The sequence below is a fragment of the Equus quagga genome, chromosome 12, assembly GCF_021613505.1.
Source record: "Equus quagga isolate Etosha38 chromosome 12, UCLA_HA_Equagga_1.0, whole genome shotgun sequence".
In the NCBI taxonomy this organism is placed as follows: domain Eukaryota; kingdom Metazoa; phylum Chordata; class Mammalia; order Perissodactyla; family Equidae; genus Equus; species Equus quagga.
In genome coordinates this window covers 10638166-10658807 of record NC_060278.1, presented here as the reverse complement: position 1 = coordinate 10658807, position 20642 = coordinate 10638166, and the positions used below count along the sequence as shown (strand labels likewise).

The 20642-nt window shown below is 37.3% G+C and overlaps 1 protein-coding gene across 6 annotated transcripts in view; it reads right to left on the bottom strand.

The window, feature by feature from the left end:
* The window catches only part of ARHGAP21 (Rho GTPase activating protein 21), a 132991-nt gene that overhangs the window by 16440 nt on the left and 95909 nt on the right, over positions 1-20642 (bottom strand). For all 6 annotated transcript variants that reach the window (XM_046678338.1, XM_046678337.1, XM_046678340.1 and 3 more), the window contains 6 exons: positions 18635-20495; positions 6065-6223; positions 5820-5922; positions 4459-4495; positions 2127-2252; positions 737-1021 (listed from right to left, as the gene is read on the bottom strand). In XM_046678338.1, the coding sequence (XP_046534294.1) occupies positions 737-1021; positions 2127-2252; positions 4459-4495; positions 5820-5922; positions 6065-6223; positions 18635-20495 (2571 nt within the window). The remainder of the gene's footprint in view (positions 1-736; positions 1022-2126; positions 2253-4458; positions 4496-5819; positions 5923-6064; positions 6224-18634; positions 20496-20642) is intronic.

Here is a 20642-nt window from a genome sequence, read left to right as displayed (position 1 = left end):
TTCACTCATATGTGGAAGATAAACAAACACACAAGGAGAACAGATTAGTGGTTACTAGAGGAGAAGGGGGTTAGGGGATGGGTATAAGAGGTAAAGGGGCTCATATATATGGTGACTGGCAAATAATAATATACAACTGAAATTTCACAGTGTTATAACTTATTATGACCTCAAGAAAATAAAAAAAGAAAAAAGAAAGACAAAAAAGAAAAACTGGCTTATAACATGCTTTCTGATAACACAAGTTTTCTAGAAACCAATTATTGTATTACAGTAGGCTATACTGTATTCTCGTGTGTGTAATTCTATTAACAAGAATCATAATATCAGTATCTCTTTGCATTTACATAGTAATTTGTTTTGATAAGCATTTTCACTGTAACTTAAGCCCTACAACAATCCTGTTTTTGAGATAAGGAAACAGACCCGGCATTATTTAGTCATAAAGGTAATGACCAGGAATAGGAACCTAGCTCTCCTGCTCTGTGGTTCATTGCTTCTGAGAAGGTATGCAGAATATATGAATAATCTGTTTTTCTAGTTCAGTAATGGTGCTTTTCTAATAAGTGAAAATAATAAAAAATAGGTACACTTGAGTTTTCCTTTGATCAATTATTTTTAAGTAAAAATAGCATATTACAATTTTTTTAAAAACGATCTATCAGATTCTTTCAGTCTTCTTAAGAAAAATGTTATCATGGTATCCGATTTTATCAACAGCATTTTGAACACACACCTCTTCATTTAGAGTGCTGCTCTCCTGGATGGTCTTGATCCACGCTAACATGTCATCTCTGTCTTCAGCCTGAAACAGGCATTCACAGTCTGATGTGGTAAGTCGAAACACATTTTTCCTCTTGGTCTCACTGTAAGAGATGTCTATTAAGCAGGCATTAACACTGATGGGTTGTTCTTCTTCAGATGGAGTCATTTGCTCTCTTTTATCTTTGTACAAGTAAAGCGAATGGCCCCGAAGCACCACATACATCTGCTTCCATGGCCGAATGCTTCCCCCAACTCGCTGGAAAACACGAAACAGTTCAGAAATACTTAATGCTTGGCTACATCTTAGTGACGGGATAAATATATTAAGCAACACTGTTAACACACATAAATGTATACCACACGCAGCAGGTGTCTGATTTACCTCAACATAATATATTTGTTAGGAGAGAAAGGACAAACATTGTAGAATATAAACCAATTAGGCAATGCATTCATATCCCAACCAAGGGAGAGTGGAATTTCAACTTTAATTTGGTTGGGAAAACAAAATACACAAAGTAATTAAGATAAAACAAGTGTAGCGAAATATATAAAAAGTGCTAAGGGAATAGAATATAAGAAAAAAATCAGTCAGAAAAATCTTTTGAGTGAAACTAAGGCTTAAGACAAGTCTTAGATCATGCAACTGACAAACACTGCATAAGGAGATCCCAAAAGAGGATGTACAAGTAATGAATTAAGTTAATGAAACTGATCAACTTTATATGGCTATGCAACAATATCCACATCTAAGGTGGGGTTTCTTAAAAATTTTCAACTCCTTTGACAGTATTAAAATTTTCTTATAAATAAGCTGCCGAAATATTGTAGGAAATTTTCTGGTGAAGTTTTTATTGTATTCGAATCTACCTAATGAAGCATATATTGATACTGTAATATTCATTTATATAACTCAATATTTATAAGATAAAGTGAAACAAAGAAACTATAAAGGCAATTCAAAAGGACAAACTGGGAAAAATTAAACAAAAATTTTGAAAAGTATTAACATGGAGAATTACCACTCCTTAAAGGACAACTCTGTGATAATCTATGGCTAATAAACTATTTAATAAGAAAAGCAGAGTTCCTTCTTCAATACTTTGATTTCTTCTCTACATTGCCAAAATATAAAACAATATATGCCATATGTAGCTGATACAGAGGATAAAAATACTATAAAATTAAATAAATGGTTAGAATTTTTTAAAAATAATTTTTCCTCTATGTTGAAAAATATTTATAAGTGATTTTTTGCCACTCTATTCTGGGTATTTTGCCATTTTATGAATAGAGACTTTATGCTTTATTTTGCAGGACCTGCATTTCATCCACTCACAGTAGCTGAGAAAATGCATTACCTTGCCCTTATCAGTGACAAGTGGTCGGAAGTGGAGCCACCCTTCTTTGGCAGCATCACTGAAAACCTCTGACGAAGAATCTTTTCTGGATCCCGAGTCTTCTGATGACTTTTGGCTGTCTGTGATCTACAGAAAAGCCCAAGAAAACATAGCAAAATGTCAGCTTTTTCCTTTATAAATATTTGCCCACTGAAATTGCTTTGCTGAAAAAAGTCTTTCATGTAATCGTCCAAGCGGAGAGTTATTTTCAAAAAACCCTAACTTTATCAATTACATTAGAAAAACTTCTGGTCTTGTTAAAAAAAAATGGGAATTGACCACCATCATTTTTTTAGTCGCCTGAGGAATATTTAATCATTAAAAAAAATAGAAAGGCATAATTTTCCTGCTCTTAAGAGCTCACATTTTAGTAGGAAAAGACAAATAAGAATAAAAAGTTAAAAAACAAGAAAATGATCAGATTGTGATCGTGCCATTCGGAGAATGGAAACTGTGAAACACAATAACGAAAGACTGAGCAGCAGCTATAAATTGGTGGTGCTGAGGAAAGGCCCCTCTGAAGAAAGAATGTTTAAGATGAAATTTGGAGGAAAAATTTTAAAAAGAGCCAACCATTAAAGGTCAGGGGAAAGAAAAGCTCAGGAAGAGGGCCTAGCTAATGAGTATCCATTCATCATAATCATTTTAAATGTTCACTGTTCAATGTGAGTAAGAGAAACAGCTAATTATAGATTGTTTAGGGTCTTTTAATCCTAGGTAGGAAGCAGGAAGAGAAGCTACTAAGTGATGAATCAGTGGAGTAACGTTATCTGATCACACAGTTCAAAGGTCACTGGAGAATGGACTGCTACCTGGAGAATGGATTCTAAGGGAACAACCATGAAAAGAGGTGTTACTGGAGGAATCCAGGTGAGCACTGAGTGCAGCTTGGACTAAAGTAGCATCAGCGAAGAAGGGAGAAATAGAAAGATTCAGCGGATGCTTTGGAGGCAGAGTGGACAGCACTTGATATGGGGAAGGGTGAAAAAGAAGATACAAGGCTAGTTCCTAGATTTGGGGTGTGGACAACTGGAAGTGGACTTAGCGAGATGGGGAAACTGAGGAATAAATACAGCTGAGGGTAATCAAGGTCTATTTAGCATGTAAACCTCAAATTACTCATTATGCATTCAAATGAAGACGTCATATAGGCAGCAGTCCACATGAGCCGCAGTTCGGGGAAGGTGTCAAGGCCAGCAACGTAAACTCTGGGGGACCTCTGGATGAGATCATCGAGGAAATGAGGGTAGACACGGAAGAAGGAGCAGTCAGAACCAGCTCTAGACTGTTCAGTATTTTAAATATTAGGCAGAGGCAGAAGTGGAAACCAGCCCAGAAGAAAGCGTCTGAGGAAGGGACTGGGAAATTGTGTTGGATACTACCGAAGGGTCAAGCAAACGAAAAAGCGAAGCAACCAGTAGTCTTGGAACGTGAATGTCAGTGGTAACCTTGACACGAGCAGTGTCCTCCTGATGTGTGTGGGTTGAGAAAGATGCGATGTGAAACTACAGACAACTTTTTCTCAAGGGGTTTTGCTGTGCAAAGTGAAAGAGAAAACAGGAGCGGTAAATAGAGGGGGATGTGGATTTGAGGGAGGTTTTTTTTTTAAGATATAGGATATAGGAGAATGTGCTCACATACGAAGATGAATGAGCCACTGGAAAAAGTGATTTTGCAGAAGAGAGGCGGCTCTTGAGGAAGTAAAAAGTGATGCAATCTAAAGAAGAAACGTGAGTGTCAGTTTTTCTTACGATAATGTAAAAAGTAAAAAGATATTTAAGAGTAAGGAAGGCAGAGAGTGTGGGTATAAATGAAGGTGGCTGATATTTTTGGAGAAGATAAAATAAGGAAATTCCTGTGTAACAGCCTTTAGTTTTTCAATGAAGCGAGAGGGAAGGTAGATGAGAAAGGACAGGGGTGGACCAAATGGGGGGAGGGTGAAGGGAAGACATGAAACAACAAATTTGAGGCTAGAAAAGCAAACACACAACAAAATACAGAAGGATTGCTAGGGAGTTAGATTTCTGGCCATATACTGATAAAGTGAGAAAAATCAGCATAATGTGTGTAAAGGACTATATACTCGATGAATATGTTTCAAAATTAGAAAAGAACATTTTATACGTAATATTTTCCAAATGTACTTGAAACTTCAAGAATTGAAGGTTAATGATATTTAAATACGAAATGTCTAATGGATGAAAGAAATAATTCTCTAAGAAGAGCTCATGTAAACTAAGGTAAATAGAAACATTTATCACTGGCTGGTATTTTTAAAATATTGAATACCAACCTTGATTCCCTTCAGGCTAGACACGTGCTTAAAGGACCTGTTGGAAAAGAAGTGTATAAATATTTGCAATAAGTGCATAAAATATTTTAAAGATGTAAAAATTATTTGAGTATTACCACTCTAACATTTCATTAATAGGCTGACATTCATCTTTACCATGTTAAATGTTCACTGTTCAATGCAAGCGAGAAAAACAGCTAGTTTTCTAAGCCCTTCAACTTTTGATTCAATTACAGAAGCTTTCTTAGTTATCTGGTAAATTAAAACTGTTTCTGCCTAAAGTGTGAGATTTTCTTATCCTTTTTTTTTAGATCAAAGAAGAAGCTACTCAGGCTGAACACTGGGCTTTGTGTTATTAGAGAACCAGAGCTGTAACGCTAACGAGGCTGTCAGGGGGGCGTCTCTCCTTCTCAGTTCTTAATGTTAATCAGATATGGAAAAGCACTTCCCAGAAAAAGAAATATAAACATCTCTTAGATATATATGAAATGATGTTCAATTAATAATAAGAAATTTTCAAACTAAAACTACAATAGGATACCATTAGATTTACAGAAAATCAAAAGTTAAGTAACACGCTGTGTTGGTGAGGGGAGTGGCAGAGACTTCTGTACACTGTTGGTGAGAATGTGATTTGCTCTATCCTTTATAGAAAGCAACTGACAGTGGATACCAAAATAAAAAATACACACACCCCTTGGTGTAACAATCCCTTTTCCAACCATACTCACTCACTTATGTGCTAAATGAACTATGTACAAATGTAGTCACTGAAGCATTGTTTGTGGCACTATAAGATTAGATCAATCTAAATGTCTATAATAGCATAAAGCATACTAGTTAACTATATTATGGTACAACCATTCAATGGAAAATTAAACCATCATGAAAAAGAATGAGGTGGGAATATATGCATTGAATGATCTCTAAGATCAGTGTGGATAGCATCTATCATTTGTTTATAAAAATAATTAGACTACATACACACACACACACGTACAAGCAAGTAAACATGTATATGTGATTTTTATGCATAGAATGACTCTGGAACTACACACAAAAAACCCATAACACAGTTATGTCTGAGAGCAGAACTGGGTCACTGGAGGTCTAGAGTGGGAGTGATTATTTACTCTATTTATTTTTCATATTATGTTTGTATATTACCGATCTTGAAATATTAATTACAAAATTCAATTGACTGTATTACCAAACAACAATTTTGATTTTATTCTTTACTTGCATTTCTAATGTCACAAAGTTAGAAAGTATAGAAGACATCGTTAAATTCAGTATTTATATGTCAAAATTATGCTGAATACCCACGAACAAATATTTAAAATAACATGCTCGAGACTTACAATTTCGCATCTTCTCTGTAATCATCCAGGCCTTCATCATATGATTTTGATCTTTCTGTCTTTGAGCTGGGCTGGGCATCCAGGCTGGGAGGTCCACCAGATTCTGTAATTCAAACCCAGCATTTAGACATTTGTAAGTGGTTTCTAGATTCTTTTAGTGGTGAAAAGACCACAGCTTGTCACCATATTCTGAATGGAAAACTGAGAAGGAGAGATGGTTTACAAAGCCACTCACTGACACGTACCCTGGTCGTGGGAGAGCTGCCGTCGGATTAAAGGAGCTGACGTCGTGAGGCTGGGAGGAACTGTCGCTATAGAGGGGGCCTGGGAGGCAGAGGCTGAGATGACAGCAGAGGCGGGGATATGGGCAATGTCATGATCAATGCTGGGGCTGGTTGGTTCATCTACAAGGTAAAATGAAGACAAATTCCAGAATGTTAAATGACCTAATTATTATTAATAAGAACAATAATAGAACTAATAATCAGTATTCGTTATTAAAAGAACCAGATAAAGATTTTAACATTTAACCACTAAAGTACCGATAAAGACCTATTTGGTCTGTTAAAAATCTACTTATACAGTTATTACTCTAGTCATTCCAAAGAATTCTGAGAATATGGTCTAAGAAATTAAATAAATTGCTTCTTTACCAACCACTTAATACCTTCACTAACTGACAATCAAAATACCAAAGTTTATAGGTACTCAGAACCTAAGCCTATAAAAGCAGAACAATTATCATACACCATCCTAAAAGGATTACTTCCCAAATTTGAAATGTGTTACACAGGATCATTTCAGGAAGTTAAGCAAGGGAATTTGGTTGAGGCTTAACTTTCAGAGTATCAATTCCTAAAACCTTTCTCCCCATCACACACAAACACACAAACAAGTGTATCTTCCATTTTTATAGAAAAATAAGAAAGTACAGTCTATCGCTTCCAGAAAGTTACACATTACCAAGGCCACTGCTATAGACGAAATGTTTGTGTCTCCCTGAAATTCCTATGTTGAAACCTAATCCCTGATGTGCTGGTTTTTGGAGGTGGGGCTTTGGGGGTAATTAGGTCCTGAGGGTGGAGCCCTCATGCATGGGATTAGCGGAGAAAAGCGCCTTGCCATTTCTGTCATGTGAGGACACAATGTCTATGAACCAGGACTCAGGACCTCATCAGACACCGAATCTGCTGGCGCCTTGACCTTGCAATTTCCAGCCTCCGGAACTGTAAGAAATAAACGTTTGCTGTTTAAGTCACCCAGTCTATGATATTTTTGCTGCAACAGCCCCAATGGACTAAGACAGCCACTGCTAGCTTGTCTGGCACTTTTGTGCAAATCAGAAATAGGTGCCCTCTTGCCCATGTAGATGTAGGCCCTCACCCAGAGGAGAAATCCCCATTTGTCCCCTTGAGCAGCTGCCCTTGTACCTTGTAGAAATATAAATATTTTAGGTGTCATGAATTTTAAGCTGCTCAAAAGCCTGTCATTATCTGTCAAGGGCAGAAATGTATATGTGAATGCATATGCATGCATAATAACAACAGCTAACATATTAACACGGCTTACTAGGTACTAACACCATTCTAAATACTTTAAATATCATATTTCACTTAATTCTTATGAAATCCAATAAAGTACTATTTTATAAATGAAGAAACCAAGATCGACAGGTTAAGTAACTTGCGTAAAGTTACCAAGCCACAGGGACAGAATTGAAACCCAGACAGTCTTGACACCGAGTTCTTATTCCACATTATAAATTATATTTCTTTTCCAGTTGGTGAACCATAGCTCTGTTCAGAATTCTTACTCTTGTAAAAACATCAATAGCTTAAACTTTTAGGCCAAAAGAATGTAATTTCATAGAATGCCAGACCTAGAATCCTTAAAATTAAATGCCCTAAGTCTTAAAAAATCATAATTAACCCTTTAAAGAAGATAGTGTAATGATGGAACAGAGTTTTGATTCGTCGATTTGAAAGGTCAAACTGTTTTAATTTTGACCAAATTCTAAGAATGCTCCATCACTTTAATGATCAGCATTTTAGTCAAGATGACTAATAACGTTACAAAATTATAACGCTTCCATTTTATAGCTACTTCTGACTATCTTAAGCTGATTTTCTATTTTTATAATTTCTTTAAAAGCAGCACCTTATACTTTAGCAATAGAAAACATTTTGAAAATTTCTCTATAAATCAATTTTACTAAGCATATGACAATTTAATATCAATGTTAGTGAGAATGCAATCATTCTTTTCCCAAAAGCAACGAGATACCAGATTTTTAATTAATTCAATAAGGATAAAAATTCAATTTCACTAAAGGTGGTAGTATTCTTTAACACTGTCATTAGGATTTAAATTACCACAAATGAACAAAGTTTTCTCAAATGATACATAGGTATAAGATAGGCTGGTCTTCCGGAGTCTGCTGGTCCACAATCCTGTTATGGATTCATGAGGACTGATATAAATGGGAATATACTGTATATTATGTAGCATTGATAGTACTAACAGTTTACTGATAACATTCACTGAGTGGTTCAGATGATATCTACTGCATAAATCCAGCTACAGATATAAAAAGGCATTTTAAAAAACTGAGATGGTGCTCATGTAACACAACGTTTCTCCAAGCGGAGCGACTAGCCCTATGGGAACACGTGGTCATCATGTGTGTCAAACAGTGTTTAGGAGATGCCGTGGCGTAAAGCTCTCAAGAGGATCAATTTCATGCCTTGCAAAGTAATGAAAACGTGTTTATTCATTTGAAATTAAACATCATGGAGTGAAATTCAAAATGTGCATGGATTAAGCATTAAACAAAATTTCAAAGACAACTTTTGATGACTCTGGACTTCCTGAGGTAGGCATTCAATCTCTTTTGACTTACTACATTTAGGAAATTTTTGCATTTAAATAATCTCTGCTTCAAATATATGTGTGCAAACAAGGTGGAAACAGACACCCACCTGTTCTGGGAAGTAAGAGTGAGTGGAGGAGGTGTGGGTGAGAGACCAGAACATTGTGTTTACACACTTCAGTACTGCGTGCATTCTTCAGAAGAAATATATTCACTACTATGTTAAAAGAGAAAAGGAAAGCTAGATATACTTTTAGAATACACAAAATTACATTACCTCACATGTATGGATTATACTAATAAATTCTTTATTCCCCGTGAAAATACAAAAACTTTTCTATTGTTTTAAAAATATCATTCTCATTATACTGATTAATTGAAATTTTAAAACCCTAATTTTCACATATGCTTTAATTATCATCATTGTGTAGATTATGTAAAAACAAGAATAATTCAGGCGTATCTCATTTTCCAATGTAAGAAAATAGACATTATTTAGGTGTCCAAGGAGAAAACCAGTGTGCCATCAGATTTTCAACTGATTTCTAGAGTTTTAACAATCAAACAAATATTCTGTCAGATGAAAATAACTGATCATCCTTGTCCTGGGCATGCCACATACTACATTAAGACATTAAATGACACACGTAAGAACATATTTATGAACTATCAGAGCTGCAGACTTGCTATTATCAAGTGGCATAATCATTCATGGTAAAGTGAATTACATAATCAAAGAACTGACTTAAGAAATGAGGCTTTAAGTTACTTTATTGACTAGAAGCCCCGTAGCTCTTCACAACAAAGAAAAGCTGAAGAAGACTGAAATTTTTTTTTTTTTTAAAGATTGGCACCTGGGCTAACAACTGTTGCCAATCTTTTTTTTTTTTCTGCTTTATCTCCCCAAACCTCCCCTGTACACAGTTGTACGTCCTTCTAGTTGTGGGATGTAGGACGCCGCCTCAACATGGCCTGATGAGCAGTGCCATGTCCGCGTCCAGGATCCAAACCCTGGGCTGCAACAGTGGAGCGCGCGAACCTAACCACTCAGCCACGGAGCCGGCCCCATGAAATTTTTATATTAATAAATTCAACTAATCACTGTTTATTAATCTGTAAAAAAATTACGAAATTCAAAAATTTGTTCAAAAATTTTGTTTCATTTTTGAAAAAGTGTTTTCCAAAGGTAGATAAAAACTAATTCTCACAGATAAAATATTCTCCGTAATTCAATTTGGATTTTTTCCAAATGGAGAATACTACAAGTTATGATGTTTAAAATTGATTATTCATATTGGAAAAAGAAACTTCTACTACTGTTATTTCTTATCAATTATTATTCTAGAAGAACATCTAAAAGATCCCACAAATCAAGAAAAATGCAGACATATACAAAATCAAGCAAGTATGTTGTGTGTACATTTATGTACAGCTGTTAGTCATTTTGCAGGCAACAAAGCATGAAAAAAGAATGGAAGCCCTAATATACACTGAGAGCTCTTATAAATAAAAGAACCACTCAAATCACAACAGAAAAAGAGCAAAGCACATGAAAAGACAATTCATGGAAGAAATACAAAAGCCTAATAAAAATGTGAAAAAAACCTTGTGAAAACCTGACTACTAATGAAAGAAAATAAAAGACAGTGATACATAGCTGTTTTTCATCTAATAAACTGGCTAATATTTTCACCCCATGATGTTCTTATCCGATTTGTTCCTCTTCATATTCTATAAGATGACCAAACACAGAGAACGTATGTTGTTTCCCTGCCCATCTCCATCTCTGAGGTTCGGTGGAATTTACTAGAGGGCCTCACTTCCTGTGGATGGGCACAAGATCTAGCCCCAACCCAGCACAGGGCCTTACCACTGAGTCCACAGTGACTCGCCAGGGCTAAGAATATGATCCAGTCAGGACCAATTATGGTACCTCCATCAGATTCGACATGTAGCTACTGAGAAAATTATGGTCTTTCTCTTCCCTTCCTTAGGGAACAAGAACTTTAAAAATCAGTAAACTGTGAGTTGCCAGTGGCCATGTTTTCCACCATGTGGAGAAAAAGTATCTGAGAAGGAAGAAAGCAGAACTGAGAAAAAGAAACACAATCTTTGACTCAAATCAAATCACTTGAGTGCCCAGACCCAGCCAAGCACAGAACTAGGTCTGCCCAGGAATTTCTTCCTTGTGAGCTGACACTCCTTTCTGGCATGAGCTGACTGGATGTAAGTTTCTACCATCCATAACTAAGAGAATTCTGATCAATACAAAAGTGGAGCAGAACGTGTTTCACAAACAAGCATCGCTCCTCATTAACACCCGCTGTCCAGGGCTGCGGGTTAGAGCACACAGCAAAAAAGGTCCCTTCTCAAATGAGCTGGGTCATGAGGAATTTTTCTCACAGTTCACGTAATCATTCAAAAAGAGCACATCATCAATGTAGTTTATATTTTGCGGTTATAGTTGAGAATAATTTTATACAACTCAGTGAAATTATCAGAATTTTTGGCACAGACTGTGGCCTTGATGTAACTTTGCTTTTTATTTCACCTCTGCTAGGAAGGGGTAATCCTACCCCCTCCCCAAATTAAATAATAATTTAAGGAATGTTAACAGTATACTATTCAGGGATGGAATAAGCTATACGTTGCAAGGGGAGGAGTAAATTTGTATAAGTTGGAAGAAATGGTGACTAATATAGAAGTGTATATATAGTTCCAAAATAGCACGATCGTATATATATATATATATATATTTTTTTTACTAAAAATATGGATTGAACAAACTGCTTCTGTTCCAAGTCCTATGAGAAGGGACATTCTCTGCAAAGTCCCAAAAAGTCAATCTATACCTCAAGCAAAATACATGTTTAAAAATCTGTGAAATTGTTCCTTGCCCTTAAGGAAAAGGATAAAAAATACTGCTAATGGATTCTTTGTCTCAACAAGAAATTCAAACAGGAGAAATTTCTTTTCTTTTTATTTACCTTCTGAGATATGTACACTCAGTTTAAATCAACGGAGATGAACAGCAGTTAGCTGAGGCTGAATTATCTTGTCAATAGGCCAGCACAAGCTCTTTCTTATGTATTAAGAAGCAGCAATTTCTTAATCTTTGGCAATACCACAGTTTTGTTTGGTGTTCAATCTAATTTTACTTAACTCCATTAATACCATTACTGAACATCAGGTTAAAAAGTGTAAGGTTGATAAAAATGGCATGCTTGAGAAACTCCACATACATTAAATTAAAAGGGTATGGTTAGAAAGAATGCTTAAAAAATAAGCCACTAATATATGAACGTGTGTATCCAATCTCTGATCAAGTGACAGACCCCTGTAGACTCACTGAAATGTTTTCGTTAATTACGTAGGGAGCTCTTGAAGCAGGAAGTCTCGTTAACTTTTATGTAGCTGGTAAGATGGCACCATCACCTAGTTCAATTATCCCCAATTTTTATAACAGTTCAACTCATTATCATAATTGGAATTCAGTTTTTTAATTAAGACGAATCTTCTTTTTTTCTTCTTCTTCTTCTTCTCCCCAAAGCCCCCCAGTACATAGTTGTATATTCTAGTTGTAGGTCCTTCTAGCTCTGCGATGTGGGACGCCACCTCAGCATGGCCTGCTGAGTGGTGCTAGGTCCGTGCCCAGGATCCGAACCAGGGAAACCCTGGGCCACTAAAGCGGAGCCCGTGAACTTAAACACCTGGCGAAGGGGCCGGCCCCAAGACCAAGCTTCTTTAATGGTCAGTTCAATAAACACGCATTTAAACAAACATTTGGCCTTTTGAAAGTCATTTTGATTGATTATTTTAATAACCAAAACTTCAATGCTCTATCTTCCTATTAGATGATTTTTAGAAACGTTAAGAAGGGGGGAGAATTTTGAATCTTTTACTCATACTTGCCATGACCATATGACAGCTGGTGCTGAGATGAAGGGAGTGAGGTTGTAAATCTAAGAGGACTTGTTATGGTAGGGATCTGAAAGGCAGGTGTATGAAGTAAGAGCAGAAGCAGGAATGTGTGTGCCATCACCGTCAATGTGGGGGCTAGTCAGCTCCTCTGCAAGGGAGCATGTGTCAGAGGAACATGGCAAGTGCTCTAATTTTACAAAGGGCAAGGGGAAGTGTTACTCTTAGATTTGCCACAGATAATGGGTTACAATTACTTTGCTGAATTTCTGCAGTCCCATAGATCAGATGAGCTAAATTAAGGTTTTAAGATTTCGTGGGTTTACGTGTATGTGAGGGGCATGTGTGTATGAAAAATATCCTAGCCTGCCAGCTGACAAATGCTGGGAATATTAATTTCAAAACATCCAACATTTACTTAAAAAGAATGTAATAAACATTAGGCACCAATTTTTCTTTAAAATGATTAATTTTCACACATAAAATAAGCACGCTATTAGGAATGGGGAAGTCTGAGCTGGGGGTCCTGTCTTGTTTGACTTTGTGAAAGCCACTTAATTTTCCTGGATAAAATAAAGAAATTGGACTAGGATTAACAGAAGGGTCAATTCTTGCTCAAGATGCAGACCATAGTAAAATTACTCAAGGGGTAAAATTATCTGTTTAATTTGTTAACAATATAAAATACTTCCAGGTTTTTCTAAACTAGGGGGCTTTTTGGGTTTGGATCTATTTTAAAAACTGACAGATCTAGCTGAGAGTGTGGTTACTAGCGGACCTATCTTCAACATTAAAGGAACTAGCCAAAAATCTAGAAAGTCTACCTTAGGGAAACAATTCCATAGTGGGTTGTTTTTTTTTTTTTGAGGAAGATTAGCCCTGAGCTAACTGCTGTCAATCCTCCTCTTTTTGCTGAGCAAGACTGGCCCTGAGCTAACATCCATGCCCATCTTCCTCTACTTTATACATGGGACGCCTACCACAGCATGGCGTGCCAAGCGGTGCCATGTCCACACCGGGGATCCGAACCGGCGAACCCCGGGCCGCCAAAGAGGAACGTGCGAACTTAACCGCTGCACCACTGCAACGGCCCCAATTCCATAGTTTTTGTAAGTGCTAAGTTAAAAAAAAAATATTTCCCTAAATAAGTAAGTAGAGTATTTCACAAGGTGTGCTACCGACAAATTTAAAATATTCTAGGATAGAAGCTAATGCTACTAACAAAAGGAAGATAAATGAGCATCTAAAACTATTCCACGGTGAACAGTTTTATTAACAAACCTGGAACACATACATTTATTTAGTGAAAAGATACCGATTCAAACTTGGGAAATCTGAGTTAAGAATTGTGAAGTTTAGAATCATATTTTAGGCTAAGATTTAAAACAGTAAAAGGCCACGATTTTAATTTTAGCACATTTTCAGGGCATTGTCGAAAGAACACGAGATTTGGAGCCAGCAGACAATCAGTTCTGTCAGTTAGCTGCCAAGAGACCTTGAGCAAACTACTTAATTCTCCTTACCCATAAAGCGGGTTATTTATTTCTGACCTAAACTCCCTACTGGGTTGCTGTAAGGATTGTATATGAGATACTTGGTAGGTTATAAAGTACTACCGAAGTTTCGGGTATTTTTCATTACTATATTAAAAATTACCTCACATCATTACTCAAAGAATAGAGGCAAAAATCTCTATCTAAGCTTAAGAATCAAGGGGATCACTCTTGGGGGAAAGCTGGTATATGAAAAAGATCATATGATGACAGAGTATAATTTTCTCCTTACAGATTATTTGCTGTGTAGAAAGACTCAGTATGTATTTGTATAAAAGAGCGGCTGGGAGCTCCCTGCATCCTCCTATCATATTACTGTTGGCATTAGACTCTGGAGCTCCCAAAGGAAGAAGCTGGGTATAAGGTGAGTCACTCACTCCCATTCCTTTTGGGTAGATTTCAGATCGCTCACTTCACCCGTATAGACACTGTACCTAGCTCTATGTATATATTTTACAAGCTTTAAAACTTCTAAATTGGGGGCTGGCCCAGTGGTGCAGTGGCTAAGTTTGCAGGTTCCGCTTCAGCGGCCCAGGGTTCACCGGTTTGGATCCCGGGTGCGGACATGGCACCACTTGGCAAACCATGCTGTGGTAGGCGTCCCACATATAAAGTAGAGGAAGATGGGCATGGATGTTAGCTCAGGGCCAGTCTTCCTCAGCAAAAAGAGGAGGATTGGTGGCTGATGTTAGCTCAGGGCTAATCTTCCTCAAAAAAAAAAAAACTTCTAAATTGGTTTACAATGGCAGTGCCAATAAGGCTGTGCTAATCTAATTCAATCTTATGTTGGCTAACACTAAAGACACATATTGGCCAACTTTGGGGTGAGAAGAACAAGCAGGAATATTAGAAACATGGCAAAAAAGAGGAGAAAATGAATTTGAGATGAACTCTGGGTGTGGGTAATACAGCTATAGTTTCTCTACATTAATAGTTACAGTAGTATAAAGAACTGTAGAAACTCAGGATTGTAGAATACATCATAATTCCTGCTACTCTATGTCAAATTACTTATAAACTCATTACTCATTTTGTGTTTACACGTAAAAGAAGTTGAAATTTATTTTCAGTATTTACTATGACGCTTTATAAAATGTGTGTGTGTGTGGGGTATGTTCATGACTGATAGTCCTAATTTAAAAACAAATAAAATGGTTTATCTTCTTCATTTTTCTAAACCTTTGTGAACCAACAGAAATATGAGACTTTAAATGTGTAACAAAATGTCAGACGATTGTCTTTCTGTAAGTCAGAGTATTAGCTCTGAATTATAGGTAAGTAAATAAATGAATTGGCTCCATTCTCTGATTTTTTGGGGAACAAAGCCAGGGCACTTAATTATTATTATTTTTGCATTAGTCTATAATGTTTCCAGATAACAAAACTAATTATTAAAATCACAGAATATAAGATTCTGGAGTGTGACAATACAAAAGTAAACCTTAATTTCTTTCTTTTCTTCCTTTTAATTTAAATGTTCCATAAAATAGCATGGAGCATAGACCAACACCCTCCAAAGTGTGTTTTATGGCAGACTAAATTGAGATACTCTAAACAAAAGGATCCATGGTTGAATACTTCTGAGAAAAATTGTATTATATTCTGCCTAGAAAATACGTAGCAGCACAATACTGATTTTCAGAGTCCTATGGTAAAGACAAACAGACAAAACTTAACTATTTAAACCCAGCACTTCTCGATTTATTTTATCACTGATCTCTTTTTTTTCCCCTTAATCAAATGGAATTAGCGTTCCTGAAAAATACTTTGGGAAACATCGCAAACAGTCTCTTTCACTCCATTTCAATGCTGGTGTCTATCCCACTAAAATATATATTTTTAAAGTAACTAGATTGGAAATAAAAACACCTATGGTCAAATAAAACTTTAAAGCTCATTAATAAAAGGATTTCAATATTAAATTTTGGAACTTATATTTAATGAAATGCTAAAAGTTCTTTTATTGATTGGTTGTTTATATACTTAACAACACAGTCTCTAATTAAATTCTGCGTTCATATTTCAGTTCTTTATTCTACCCTAGTCCACTGGTCATGGTATAATGGATAGATCATAGTAATCATATATTATACACTAAGAATCTAGGAGGCATACATGAAACAATTGGACTATAAAGACATTTCTATCCTGGGTCATGATACAAGTCATGATTCATAAAACAAAAGATACTAAGTACTTAAAGTAAAATCTGATGAGAACTAACTAGTGAGCACTTTTATTTTTAAGAATAAACAAAATGGTTTATGTTAATCATCTTTCTAAATCTATATGTATATAGAAGTATATAGATTTTTATTTGATACTTTAGCCAAAGTTCTCTCGTTAATAACATAAGTGACTTTTTGATTTATTCCTGTACTTAGTGGTAACTAGGAAGAAATATTAACAGATAAACATAGCATACTTTTTATTACTCCAATATAACTTAATTATATTGATCTTATCAAGTAGGAAGAAAATACAATGCCGTTATTCTGGTTAAGATCTCACAGGCCTATGAAATACAGTCACAGGTTGTAAGGCTTTTTATGTTTTAAGAAAATCATGAAACAACCATTAACACTCAGTTATCTTCTATAAAATATCTAGATAATGTATAAAGTTCCATCTACAGTAAAGTTCTAATCACTGAGCTGGGCCTTAAGGGTACAGATGTAAGTAACAGTACAGTTTAGGTTGAGATCCCCCACAATGTTTACAACCTGAATATATCATATTTATAAAAAATATAAATTATACAGAACTTTTTTTTAAAGCTCATCCTGATAGCGACACCTGACAGTCCAATAGCTCAATAGCTTCAGTTTCTCTAGAAAAGAAAAACTCTGAAATATTACTCAAAGAGAAGCACATGATATTGTAAAATTATGAGAATTCTTCATGAACCTACGGGGTGACAGGTGGGAAAGGGTGTGGGCCTCGGCCTCAGAGCAAGGCCCTTGCACCCCCCACCTCCAGGGGGCGCTGCTCACCACGCTTTCCATATAAAAGGGGCCCTCTGGAGACCACGGGCTCTGTGATGAGGCTCAATCAGGGAAGCCAAGTCCTGGTCTCCACCGCTTATTAATTTCTCTATAGCTTAAATTTCTCACTTTTTAAATGAAGATAATACTCCTGTTCGCAGATTATGTCTTAGAACTGCACAGTAATTACGCTGAGAACATCTTTTTTTGGTGTTGCTATATACATATACATATACATATATAAATATATCTTGATATATATATAATCTCATCATCTCAAGGTTATCATTAACCTATTATTTCAACCAATATTTACTGAGCGCCTTCTATAAGCAAGCAAAAGATCTCAAATCCTGGATCTCCTGTAGCTTATGTTAGCTCTGATGAGAATCATGTAATAAACACAAAACACAAAACATATCAAGCAGAAACAAGTGATATGAAGATAATAAAGTAGCTTAAGGAGACAGAGAATGTCAGGTTCTGTGTATGCGGGGGGTACCTATTTTAGACAGGCTGGTCAGGAAGGGCTGCTTTGATAAATCAGGGAGTATTGGAGCAGAGACCCAGACGTAGTGAGGGCGAGGGTCTCGTGACTATCTGCGGAATGTGTTCCAGGGCTGGGAACTGGCGGTGCCAGGGCCCTGAGGCAGGGCATGCCTGGCAGGTTCCAGAGCTGCAAGGAGGTTGGCGTGGCTGAAGATGGGACACACGCACACGGAAGATAGCAGATGGGGTCAGAGAGGTGGAGCGGTGTTGTGGGGCGGATCATGGAGGGCCTCGCAGGCCATGGCAGGATTTTGGATTGCATTCTGGGTGACATGGGAAGTAAAGACAGGGCTCTAGCCAGAAGAGTAGCATGATCTGATTTATATTTTTAGAACATCACACCAGCTGTTTTGTGAAGAATACACCTGGGGGGTGTGGGAGCAGACTAAAGACTCAGTGAACACAAGAGCTGTTCTAGATTGGGGCACGTGTTTATAATTGAAGTCATTTTTCCAAATCTATTCCAAGGTTTACTGTAAGACAAAGTAACTTGACAATGGGGAGGTCTTTTCATTCAGCTCAAGTTAAATTTACAGAGAAATGAGCTTTAGAAAAGTAAGTAGCACTGTTTAAATGAAAGGTTGATTACTAATTAGCAAAACCGTTCCACTCGGCTTTTCATTCAGATGAATCATCAACTACGTACAATTTGGTTTGCTCAGTCCCTTGGCCCCAGATGGTAGGAATTTGTTTCATCAAAATAAAAATTAAAAATAGGTATTGAGTACATAAAGTTTTTTTTTAAAAAGAAAATTGTTACTAGAAATAATTTTTGAGGGTGAAAGCTCATGACTCTGGTTTTAGCTCAGTGCAGGAAATTCAGAACAAATGATTTAAAATCACACTGTAAAATTTGTGTGTCTGTTGAACTAGAAATAATACTTGGCTGAGCAGATTTGTTCAATGTTCGACATAATAGCCAATGACTATGAATGAGCTCACCTATAAATGGGATGGACGCCAAGGAATCGCCCGGCGGACTGGTACTTGAGGCCTTCCTTTCCTCCATTCGTTTTATGTGGACCTCTCGACGCGCATCATTAGGCAGCCAGCAGGTGGTGTCTGACCCGGTGTCCTGGTCATTGACTGCCAAGATGTACGACTGATGCCTTAAAGGCTGCGGTGTTTGACGACCAGATGGAGGTTTTTCTCGCAGGACGACAGTTTCTTTATTATCTAAAGTATTTGACTGCTGAATTTCAGCCTCTTGTAAATTTGAATCCTGATTGCTTTGAGTGACAGGTAACTCTAAATCTGAAGTGCCAGAGTTCTCACTCGCTGATGAAGTGGGGGGCTTCCCGGTCTCCACCTGGTGATCGGGCGCACTTTCAGTTCTTAACCACGTCTGCTGATTCAATAGACTGTTTTGATGCAAGTGATTTATCGGTCTTTGGTCTTTGATAGAAACAAACGAGTTCTGGCTAAAGGATGGTTTTGTGACATGCGTAGAAGGCGCTTTCAGAGAATTACTTCGGACTTTCACAAGAGGTGACCTGTCTTGTGAAACACCTCGAGGCAGTGACATTCCACAAGTAGTCTGAAAATTTCTGTTTGACTGCGTTGTCTTTAGATCGGATGGAATTTTTTTAAACTGTGCTCCCACTCCTCTGCCACTCATTCGCCTGTTATCAGAATTAACAATACTCGGAGCCACAGTAAAATTGGAACCTCGGAAAGATTTATGAATTTCCTGCTGCCTCGGTCTTTCATAAATACCTCGTCGATCGTCCTGTTCAGTGAATCCACTCCACTTATAAGTCTGTTTTCGTTCTCCATTTGAATCAGGTATTTGACTTTCAGAATTATTTTCTAAGCTCTCACCCTGTCCCTCAATATAATCCCAAGAACGAGTCCTATGATTACTAAAACTAACAGATGGAGACGTCAGTGCTCCTTGAGACGCACTTCTTGGACAATACTTCATTAACACAGAATCCTCCAGCCTTTCCTGGGACACACTGCGTTGCCGAATCTGAACCGACTGGGGCACTCGATCATGAGAGGTGCTTCGACGTCGTACCTGCAAAGTAGTGCGGTTCGGTACCACCTGGTTATAATCTGCTGTGCCCTGAGATGCTGCTCTTAAACTATCTAATCTTTCTTGAATTGTCCGACAACCTATGTGCAATCGTCTGTTATCGATATACTCTTTGTAAGTTTTATAGTTTTTCCAGTCTATGTGCTGATGGGAATTTGGAGAATAGTGGTTAACAGATGCAGAAGGAGAATCCACAGCCTGAGATCTATTGCTTGAGATTCCTTCTGAATGTCCACTGTAATTGCCAGATTTAAGTAAAATCCCAGAAGCTTCCAACGACCTGGGGCCTGTAGTCTGATGAATTAGATGGGCCGTGGGAATGGATGAGGATGGTGATGTGGTTCTTGACACTGTTTTTAAGGAGGTCTGCTCACTTAGGCCATACCTCACTTCTTCAGTCCTGTGTGAAGGAACTGTGTGGTTGTTTCTACTAGTTAATAAATCTACAACCTTCTCAGAAGGTACAATGACAGTCCTTACACTCTCATTGCAAACACACACTGCCGTGTTTGACTTTGCAACATCTGTTGGTGATGGAGGCACTTGTATTTCCATTCTATAGGCCCTGCCGGGTTGCGTCAGTACTGGTGTACTGGTTTGCTGTTTGCTCGATGATGAGTCTGGAGGAGATATTTCAACTGGCTGTGCCATGGCTGACGGGGCGGATGGCAGCCAGGGATAGCAAAGCGGTGGAGGTTCAGGTATATTGCGGGCATTGCCACTGTAAGCTTCATTGCCTTTTAGGTAGGCATCTTGAGAATACGCCTACATGGAAATGAGAGCAAAGTGTCACGTGAAATTCGCAAAAAGCACAATCATTTCCACTCTTGCAGTGCACTATTTCATGTCACTGTGCCCTACCTTGTTCCTGCATGACATTCACTAAAGCATGCATACAAACACAACATAGGG